This window comes from Pieris brassicae, chromosome 9 (genome assembly GCF_905147105.1).
Source record: "Pieris brassicae chromosome 9, ilPieBrab1.1, whole genome shotgun sequence".
Classification (NCBI taxonomy): Eukaryota; Metazoa; Arthropoda; class Insecta; order Lepidoptera; family Pieridae; genus Pieris; species Pieris brassicae.
Window position 1 is genome coordinate 6354723 of NC_059673.1, and position 10994 is coordinate 6365716.

Below are 10994 nucleotides of genomic sequence, written 5' to 3' on the forward strand. Positions count from 1 at the left end.
ACGTTATAACGTCCAATCACAATCGAACTTTTCGTCTTACGCTTTTCGTTTACTTTACCTCTGAGCTCTAACTCTAGCTGTAACATCTAACGACGGTAATCCCGATCTTTATGATAAGTTTTTATTTAAATTATCTCTTGTCTAAAGAATATATGTATGTACAAGTTATTGAAAATAAGGCATTCGAAGTTAGAGTATCATACATCCAACCTTCGAGGAGAAAGCATTACAAGAAGAAAGAAACATTTATTTTAAAATACAAAACAGGTTTGTATTAAAGAAAATCTTTTTATTCATCTTCTTTATTTTAGGAATGGAAAAATAAAACTGCTCTACAAAGACTGTGTATGATTAGAGCATTGCGTCCTGATAGAATGACTTACGCCGTTGCGTGAGTACATACATAGTTAATGAAATTTTTATGACAATATTAGGGATAATTTAAGATCTTCATGACGTGGACTCCTGGTCCTAGGTCCAATTCTTAGAGAAACAATACCAACTTCAATAATGTTTTTTCCTATACTTAAAAGTTTTTATGTAGGAAAGGAAACCTTTCCTATACTTATATAACAATTATTCTAATTTTTAATAATCGAAACATATTTCCAGAGTATTTACAAAATATATTATCAAACCCAAATTTAAATTGTAAATACATTTCAAATTAGTATATATTTTCGTACATTTCGGCAGGGACCAAACTTTTTAAATTTTATATTATTTATTATTACTATATAGGTTAAGAATATTATAAATACTGTATATTTGTGTGTTGGAAATAGGCAATAAATATATTTATATATATACTAGGGGACTGGATAGTTGTTGTCCTGCTGTTTCAATCGATTAGGATATTGAACAAAGTATGAAAGTACCAATTAAAGTGCCATCTTCCGGGCTGTTGTAAATCTAAACTATCCAAGGCTTCACCCAAACATATATAAAATAGATCATTAAAATCGGTCCAGCCGATTAAGAGGAGTTCAGTGACATTCACACGTACAGTAGAATTATATATATATGTAAGCTATCCTATTTTTAAATTAGACCAAACTGTGTAAATTTGATTGAAATCGATTAAGTAGTTTAGGAGTCCATCCATCCCAGCGGACGCGTATTTATCTATATTAAGATATATGGTTTCATATTGTTTGTAGAACGTATATAGAAGAAAAGATGGGATCTAAATACGTTGAAAATAGAACTGTTGAGTTTAGTAAATCCTTTGAGGAGACAAGCCCGACCACACCTATATTTTTTATTTTGTCACCCGGCGTGAATCCACTTAAAGACGTGGAAGCGTTAGGAAAAGCTATGGGCTTTACCACTGATGGTGGGAACTTTCATAATGTCTCCTTGGGTCAGGGCCAGGAAATTGTTGCTGAGCAAGCAATGGACGAGGCGTTTAAGAAAGGACATTGGGTGGTTTTGCAGGTATTTTATTGTGTTACGAACCAGCATCGCTGTAGTCGTTTATCTCATTTTTTCTAATGGGCCTTGTATGCCTGATACACGCCGTTGATTTTTGAGTCTATGTCACGGCAGTTCCCTCATGTGATTCGAACAAACGACTTCTGGGTTGCTGTCTGTTAACCCTTCCATAGGTTTATTCATCACTTTGAAAGTAATTAATTACAAACTAGAGAATGTTTTATCGACATCTTAGTAATAAGTGGATGATTTGAGTTTTAAAAATGTATTTATATATTATTCTACAATCTTAATAATGAAATAAAAAATTCTTTAGAACATCCATTTGGTTAAAAAATGGTTGCCAAGTCTGGAAAAGAAAATGGAGAGTTTTGCGCACGGTTGCCATCCTGACTTTAGGCTTTTTATGTCCGCTGAACCCGCTGCTACGGCCGCTGCTCATATTATTCCACAAGGAATACTGGAATCTAGTATTAAGATTACAAATGAACCGCCCACTGGGATGCAGGTAAGTAACAGTGTACTGCAATTATATTATGTCCAGATCAATTTGGCCTTTATAGGGTGTAACCGATGTATAGTTGAACGCTCTATTTCATAGTTCGTAGCTTTTTCTAGTTCCACGTTCTGCCACAGTCCTTCAACGCACTTGCGAGCCCTCAGCCAATGTGAGTGTCTATGGTGGGCCTCATGCTCCTAAAAAAGGGTTTGTCCAGGGGGCAAAAGTTTAATTTTTTACCAGATTTGTAGTAAATCATAGGGAACAGAATCCTACAGAAGACAGACTTGAATTCATGAAAGACAACGCAAAGAAGAAATTCAAATCTAATGGAGCGATTTCAAAAATTCTTCCACATTCAGCATGCTAGGAATACCTGAACAATATAGGCAATGTTTCTTTCCAAAATATTTAAAAATAATAGTTTTTTTTTCCTGTTTAGTTTTGTCTTAATAACTATATTTAATTTTCATCTTTGTACTTCTTGTCTACCTTATCTAATTTAAAACATTTTTTTCTCACAGTGGTTGCCTGGAAGAGATCGCTCGAAAGCGATAAACCAGTGCCCTCCTTTCATTTAATTATGTTATTTTTTTATTGTAATGCAACGAAGTGGTAATAAATAAATAGGTACAACCGAGCGTAGCTGTAGTGCCTAGTAGTATGTATTAGATAAAAACTTGAATACCGGGTTCGTCCCGGGAGTTTTGTTTTATTGAGATTAAGATTAAGCTGTTGGTATATATCGTTTAAGGCTAACCTCCATAAAGCTTTAGACAATTTCAATCAAGAAACACTCGAAATGTGTGGGAAGGAAGCTGAGTTTAAAGCGATATTAATAGCGTTGTGCTATTTCCACGCGGTTGTTGCTGAACGACGGAAATTTGGGCCGCAGGGATGGAATAAAATTTACCCATTCAATGTTGGTTAGTAGACAACTGTAAATTTGGAATTCTTTTTTTACAGTTATTACTAATTAAAAAAAATAACATTACTGTTATTTTAGGCGACCTAACCATTAGCGTTTTTGTCTTGTACAATTATTTGGAAGCGAATTCCAAAGTGCCATGGGAAGATTTACGATACCTCTTTGGCGAGATTATGTATGGCGGACATATTACTGATGATTGGGATAGGAGGTTATGCAATGCTTACTTAGAGGAACTCATGCAACCTGATTTGGTAATGTATATGTTTAACTTACCAGTCTTAAATACATATAGTTTTAAAATAAGTATTAGTATATTATTTAAAGCCTAGCTTCTGCTAGCTAGTCCATCAGTTGGGTTATCTTCAAATTTAAAATTGAAGTTATTTGTAGGTGGATGGCGAACTGCAATTAGCTCCAGGTTTTCCAGCTCCTCCCAACACCGACTACGCTGGTTACCACCAGTACATAGAAGATGCTATGCCAGCGGAATCCCCCTATCTATACGGTTTACATCCAAACGCTGAAATTGGCTTCTTAACGACTACATCTGAAAATCTATTTAGAACCATTTTTGAAATGCAGCCCAGAGATGCACAAGCTTCAGGAGCTACTACAGTCACTCGGGAGGACAAGGTTCGTTACTTTTGCGGTAATTAATGTGATTAAATCATCTATAAATACAGCTATGACAGCTGACAGTTGACACACTGGCCGAAGTATTGAAGAAAGATTAAAAAATTGAGTAGGCTGATAAAAAGGCAGGTAGACTGTAAAAAAGAAAAAGATTGACTGTGGCAAGTACTTCGTAAAATATATCTATAAAAAAATTAATCGCAAAATATATTGCCAAGCGCAAATCTTGAAGACGGTTGGATCAAATCGGATAATTTTAATGCATTCCTTAAACTCCGAGTAAGGTTTTAATAGAGATAAAAAATTAATTAATATAAAAAAAGATTTAGTTTTACAAACATACTATTTAGGTTTTATTCCGGATGATCGAATTGTATTGCATAGCAAAATGTTACCCGTATGTATGGTATCTAGCTAAGTAAAAAAAAAATCAAAGGCGAAGACAAAATTTATAATAAATTTCACAGTGGTTATTTTAACTTTCTAACTGATATAGTTGTCTTCATATGGGAGTACCGTAAGAAAATATCTCGTAAACTTCAGATAATTGTTCCTTATTAGAAAGAAGTAATTAATATTTATGCCACGAATAAATATGATTTTTGTTTTTTGCTAATATAAAAATAATTAAAGAATCTCTAAAACACACACGAAGAGAACTTATACTTAAAATAACATATACAAATATTAATTGGGTGACAAATTTTATTGATATTTTTAGATATGTTAATATTTCTTACATTTGAGGGTAGATTAAAAAAACAATTATATAAACTTAGCCAAAAAATGTAATAGGTTAAACAAATGCTGGATGAGATTGTAGAGAAGTTGCCGGAGGAGTTCAATATGGTAGAGATTATGGGGAAGGTGGAGGAAAGGACTCCATACGTGATTGTGGCCTTCCAGGAGTGTGAGAGAATGAACTATTTGACTGGAGAAATGAAACGATCATTGAGGGAACTGGATTTGGGGCTCAAGGTATATAGAAGTAGTTTATCTCAATTAAACCAATTTTAAATACCTGTCAATACTTCTTCACTCCGTTTGTTATGTGTGAATATGTCAAAAACTACTGTACTGATTATGATGAAACTTGCGCTGTTTCTAAGGTGAAATATTGCACTTCATACTAAAATATAAATTCCAATAATATCACACAGGTAAAACTGATAACCTACTTATTTTAAGTCGGTTAAAAATTTATTTATTTTATTTATTCCACATACTTATTCTACCTTAACAGTTACAACTAATTCGATAGAACGTCAAAATAATACCTACACCGATTATCCTACATAAGAAACATTAAAAAAATTATGTTGTATGTAGCAAGCAACTCTTGTGAACTCAGCCAGTGTACAAACAAATAGATCTACCCTCAATAGAATTTTTGTTAATTATTCGTATTGCTCGCGTGAGTAACGCTTTGCTCACCAATAATTGTTAAAGATAATCCCGAGTCATATATATTAAAAAAATGTCCCATAGTAAAGTAACAACTTGCTTTTTCAGGGGGAACTTACAATTACTTCAGATATGGAAGAATTAGAAAATGCCCTATTTTTGGATCAGGTATTTTTAAACTTTTTCTATGTTCGTAACGATATTTTCTTTTTGATTTTCACGTATATAAAAAAATATTTCAATGTACGTATGTTTTACTAATATATTTATATCATTTTACTTAGGCCTATAAACAATATTTCATACATAAGCACTAAAAACACAATGGTAACTTGACTTTAACAAATTGCGTTAAGTAAAAAAAAACTTTGAAAATAAAATAGCTATTAATTATTTTGTCTTAATCGCTCCAGTGTATGCAAATAAAGAATATTAATAAATATTTGTTTATAATAACAATTTTATTTTACTAATACATTATCTAGTTTCTGTTGAAATTTCGGCTCGGCTCCCAGTGGAGGTATTTCCTAGGAGAATCCGAATCCAACATTTTTTTTATTTTTAAAGGCTGGCAACGCCGCTAGGTTGTCCATACGCACACATTCCTTTTGTAGCTGCTCCATGAGCCCGTTTGCCCCTATCATATAAACAAATTATACAGCGGGAGTGTTCTTGCGGTACAATATAAAATAATATTTTAACCGAACCTGATATCAGGTACCAATAATCTGGGCCAGTCGAGCGTATCCCTCACTCCTGGGTTTGTCTGCGTGGTTTGTGGACTTACTCCTTCGGCTTCGGGAATTGGAAACTTGGGCTACAGATTTCGTGGTTAGTACAATTTCTTCAATTTCAACTTAATTTTCTCTTTTCCTTTGGCAATCTTCCAAATATAATGACTTCTTCTAGTTACCAACATCGGTGTGGCTGGGTGGCTTCTTCAACCCACAAAGCCTGCTTACAGCAATAATGCAAAGCACTGCTCGTCGTTATGAGCTCCCCTTGGACAAGATGTGTTTGCAGTGTGACGTCACTAAGAAGATGAAGGAGGACTTCACGTCAGTATTTAAAGATAATATCGTCTTTTAGTTCCCTTGCCAAAGTGCTTCTTAATAGTTGTACAATCAGAATAAAGGACTAGAATACAAGCAAACAAAAACTGTTTTCTTGAAACAGAACAGACCATTAACTTACCTATAACTTCAATGCCTGCTTGGATACTGAATTTTCAGTAACCAAGCAGACATATTTATTTATTATAGACATAGATAAATGAAAATTCTATAATACACTTTATACACTAAAATGTATGTTAAATAATAATTCATATCTTTTACATAGAGGAGGTATTTATTTTGATTATATATTGTTTTTTTTTTTAATTCAGTATAGCCGACTCGCGTTCTGCCCCCCGCGATGGCGCGTACGTACACGGCCTGTTAATGGAAGGTGCGCGTTGGGACACACAGGCCGGTATCATCATGGACTCACGTCTTAAGGATCTCTTTCCACCCATGCCTGTTATTAATGTTAGGGTAAGAATGTATTGTGAAGGCGAAAAGAACACTATTTCAGTGTATTTTTTTAATAACGTTGTAAGAATTGAGCACATCTCAGGTTCAATTAGTCACGCTTCCTTATTTTAAAATTAAATATTATTTTGTCGGGATTTATACTTGGCGCTAATACTAAGTTTCTTATACAAAAATTTCAATCACTAAATGTCATATTGATATGATTTATATCAAGTATATATACAGTTGGAATATAATCTATTTCAGTGGACAGGTATTTAAAATCAGTAATTTTTTATTTAGTTAGAGTATTCTCTGAAGAAGTGTTGGGCTGGTGCCTTGAGCGTGCTCATCCGTGAAGTCAAAAGTTCGAACCCTGGCTGTGCACCAATGGACATTTCAGTCTATGTGTGCGTATAACACTCCTTCGTATGGTGAATGATAATATTGCGAGAAAACCGGCATGCCTTAGACCCAAATAGCTGACGTGTGTCACAGAAACAGACCACGTAAAAGACGTAATCTGAGGCCAAGACTAAGGGTTGTGGCGCCACATGTTTTAATTAGAATGATTTATTTCAGGCAATAACACAAGATAAGCAAGATCTTCGCAATATGTACGAATGTCCCGTATATAAGACGCGGACTCGCGGTCCCACTTATGTATGGACATTCAACTTGAAAACTAAGGATAAGCCAGCTAAATGGACCCTGGCTGGAGTTGCTTTGCTACTACAAATATAAACGTATCAGTCTTACCATCGGAGGTAATTGCAACTTCTCATAGCCCAAATCATTTGTGGGCTATTATTAGAATTAAAACAGGATCTCAGTAGAACCGGGTACGGGGCGGTCAGAAAAGCATCTTGAAGACCTGTCTTCGCCTCATGAGGATTTAGATCGAGTTTTTTGTTTATTTTTTTATAATAATAAATACTAACACTAGTCTGCATGTTTATACTAACATAATGATGGATTGTTTTGTCTGGACAAATAAATAATAATAGCGACAGCAATCTCCACTTATATAAACATAAGAATTCTCCAAACATTTGGTTAAAGTATTGTTGGGATAAAAATCTATATTTATTTCATTTATTAATAACGAAAAACAGTCAATACATAAATGTAACAATAGAAAAAGTTACCTTGGGACTTCGTACCCACATATATTTCTTACCCTGGTACAAACTTTTATCTACATTTTTAAATACAATACAGTTATACACTCAATCAATTTAAAGCTTTCTGATTTACATTTTTTTGTCTTTTGCGGTGTCCAAAATGTATAAGATTATATTTTTAGATTATATTAATAACAAAACACATGCAATGTTTAGGAGCTAAAAACGTATTGGACAGTTAAATTATGAATGTTTTTTTTTAATCCTTATACATTATAACTAAACTATAACTACAAGCATTTTTGAAACGAAATATTCTGTTTTATGTATAATAAAGCTTTTTTTTCTATACAATGTTTCTTGCTGTTGAAACCGTTCCTAGACTTCCACAAATATTTCAAAATTAAAATTAGCTAGTTATAGCGAGATAAAAGAACAGCAATTCATTTATACGTTATATATAGATTTATATATGGGAAACCAAAATGTAGATTAAATGCCTTTTGTTTATCCCAATTTAGTAACAGCATTGTTCTGACTCCATGACGTCGCTTTTGTAAGTAGACTTATTGTTTCGTAAACAATTTGGACAAAAGAAAGTATAATTAGTATTACGCATTAGTTTTTGACATGTATTTTTATTAAAAGCAAACGCGTACATATTTTTGCAATAACAAAAAGGAGCGAAATTTAAATATATTTTTTAGTATTATCTCAGCTTTAATGTAAGATTTTTTGTCAGTTACGAATTTTATGTATGGTATATAAAAAAATACTTTTAAGTGTTTTTTTTTAATACATAATTTGTTTATAGCTAGGTACCCCAATACCTATTTATAATAGGTAAGTAAGTTTTACAAGAAACATACCTACGGTAAACAATTACGGTGTAACAATTGACCGAATTAATTATTATTACAAAAATATATTTAAATTTAATTTAATTAAACACTCCCATAAATTATAGATCTACGTATATTATATAAAAACATATATTATGCTACAAACATTTGAAATAGACACAGAAATTATAACAATACCTCCTATACATGAATTAGGTGTAACAAATGCCAATCCAAAATATTTTGTTTCATAATTTTAATAAAACATTTATTCAAATGCAACATATATAATATGTTACGCAATATTATTACAAACAAGCTAATCAACAATAAAAAAAAACCTACAGCTTTTGTCTACTGAAAAATAAACGAATATAGATAAACAGTCTTTTTATTTATTTGTATCGTACAGTATCGTCTATTTATACACTTTTTAGTGTCGCTACTTACTTGTTATTCAACAAGATTAGTTAATTATGTAGGGCAACCAAAGGCCGGTTTATATTACACAATCGTAAAAAACCCTTTACGTATGGTGTCAATTATTAAGCTGCCGCAATACTACTTAGCCTGCAACAGTTTTTATGAAAAAAATATGTATTTTCCCTTTTATAACACTATAAAGAAAAATGTTACCTGATAATGAAGTAGGATTTACATTTTTACCTTAAAGACTGTTAATTGGACACCAGTACTGCAAGAAAATCGTCTCTATTCCTTTGAGAATTAGGTCTAGATTTGAATGCGGCTGCGCTCGCGCCTTTACTCCTCCCGAGTAGATCCGGGAAGGCAAAACCGGGGATGCCGCGTTGTCTAATATCCAGAAGTCCGTCACCGAAGGAGGGCTGTAATGAAAATACGCTTATTATAATACTCAACAAAGGTTTCGAAACATAAGGAAGATACGTTTCTGTTACATCAATTATACTCGGAATGCTTTCTCACTGAATATATGATATTTATGAAGGTTTACAAGTACTGCTGTCTCGAAATGGAAAATGTGTCCAAAAATCTCACGGTATTTATACTTACAAATTTCATCAAAATCAGTTTTATTGTTTTTTTTATATATGCCACGCATATCTGCGCGCGATAACACGTAGTAAAATAAAATTATATGTTTCAATATTACTATTACTTATAAAAAATATAGTTTACCGGATTTTTAATCACATTACGTACGAACGATTGTTTATGACAAACACAATTTTAAATAAGAAAAGAGGGTCATAATTAATTAATTAAATTAAAATTTAATCTGAGAAACTTGCATTTAATTTGTGTTTCTTCGTTATAATCTCTGGATGCCTTGTTGCCGTAACAAGGCCTTTCTTTTACAAAACACAGTTATGATAAAAACGATAATCTAATCTGTTCTGTTTTGACCCTGTAATGAATTTATACTAATCACGTACCTCAGACTGAAAGCCATTGATGGAGTTAAAGCCAAAAGCGGAGGAGGCGCTTTGGCTACCGCTTCCAAAGCCACCCTGAGAAGAGGCCGATGATGCAGCACCTGATACTGAAGCACCTGAACCGCTAAAAGATGCGGCTTGGCTACTTGCTTGACTTCCGCTGAACCCACTGAAATGTGCCGTTACTTTCTTAGGACGTGAACCTTGTTAATGAAAATATTCTTAAAAAAAGGGACGAAAGAAGAAGTTTTTTTTTATTGAAAATATCGCAAACTGTAAAGGACACGCTTCAAGCCTTTTCCTTTTTTCATGTGAAATTAAAGTTTATATCATGATGACTAAACAACGAATATGACTCCTCAATTAGTCAAAAATAAATACAATAAATATTTTATCCACATTTGCTTATACTCCATATTGCATGCAGCAAAACAAATATAGTACACGAATGAAATGCCTTATGGCCAAACTATCTAAAAAGATAATATTTTGAAGTAGTTTAGTTTTGGTTATAGGTATGATACATTACAAGTATCGTAAATGGTAAATTACCTTCCAAATCCATTAAACGACGAAGCTTGACTCGCCGAATGAGATGCACTAAAGCCTTCATTGAATCCAAATGAGAACGATTGTGACGCAGAGTGGCTCAAACCACCCCCACTGGCACTACTGCTCACACTGGCCGTTAACCCACCGTTACCAGACGGCTTCACATTAAAACCACCACCAAATCTGGGTTTCACCGTAATCGCCCTATTACCCAGCGTACTAGGATCGTTCTCCAGGTGCTCCAGAATTGGTAAAACAGGTGGTGTTATAATTGGTTCTAGTTTTCTCTCGCGCCGCTCATCGGGGAACACGAAATTGGGGGCTGCTGCGGTCGCCGCGATAACGCACAAACACGCGTAGATGAGCTTCATGATTAGTCAGATAGCTACTAGGTCCGTACGGTGATGTTTGTTGTATTAATAGGGTCGTGCGAGGTCAGTAACGATGTTGGCATGCGGCTCGTGCCGCAGCCTTCAGAAAACCCACTGCGCTTTGCCTGCGTCGATCCTGACTTATCCCCACTTCGTATGTCTCACCGATGCTTGTATGTATCCTTTTGGAGATAACGGCGTATTGTTTGAACCGGAAAATGATGAGGTTGGGAAATCCAAATGTCCCAGTTTCAATGTTATACAATTCTGTTTGG

General features: G+C 33.8%; 2 protein-coding genes across 3 annotated transcripts in view; one reads left to right on the forward strand and one right to left on the reverse strand.

Annotated features, from left to right (window-relative positions):
• LOC123713951 (dynein beta chain, ciliary) overlaps positions 1–7755 on the forward strand; it is a 31267-nt gene extending 23512 nt beyond the window's left edge. Inside the window, exons 38-49 of the mRNA XM_045667857.1 lie at positions 312–391; positions 1161–1437; positions 1751–1942; positions 2688–2859; positions 2940–3115; positions 3255–3497; positions 4293–4475; positions 5010–5069; positions 5619–5732; positions 5811–5959; positions 6289–6436; positions 6998–7755. Coding sequence (XP_045523813.1) covers positions 312–391; positions 1161–1437; positions 1751–1942; positions 2688–2859; positions 2940–3115; positions 3255–3497; positions 4293–4475; positions 5010–5069; positions 5619–5732; positions 5811–5959; positions 6289–6436; positions 6998–7159 — 1956 coding nt within the window. The 3' untranslated portion in view covers positions 7160–7755. The remainder of the gene's footprint in view (positions 1–311; positions 392–1160; positions 1438–1750; positions 1943–2687; positions 2860–2939; positions 3116–3254; positions 3498–4292; positions 4476–5009; positions 5070–5618; positions 5733–5810; positions 5960–6288; positions 6437–6997) is intronic.
• A 966-nt stretch (positions 7756–8721) lies between these two features.
• Positions 8722–10994, reverse strand: LOC123713952 (cell wall protein IFF6-like). Of its 2 annotated transcripts, XM_045667859.1 has the most exons (4): positions 10349–10994; positions 9797–9965; positions 9048–9226; positions 8722–8951 (listed from the first exon to the last, which is right to left on the reverse strand). In XM_045667859.1, exons 1-3 carry the CDS (start codon positions 10717–10719, stop codon positions 9059–9061), a joined length of 708 nt encoding a protein of 235 aa, XP_045523815.1. In that variant the 5' UTR covers positions 10720–10994; the 3' UTR covers positions 8722–8951; positions 9048–9058. The 2 variants fall into 2 exon arrangements, with proteins under 2 accessions (XP_045523815.1, XP_045523814.1); XM_045667858.1 differs by having other exon boundaries at positions 8722–9226.

Coding starts and splice junctions, on each gene's coding strand:
- LOC123713952 (XM_045667859.1), bottom strand. CDS start 10,719: ATGAAGCTCATCTACGCGTGTTTGTGCGTTATCGCGGCGACCGCAGCA. Junction 9,966..10,348: donor TCGTTTAATGGATTTGGAAG/GTAATTTACCAT, acceptor GGCACATTTCAG/TGGGTTCAGCGGAAGTCAAG. Junction 9,227..9,796: donor TCAATGGCTTTCAGTCTGAG/GTACGTGATTAG, acceptor TTTTCATTACAG/CCCTCCTTCGGTGACGGACT.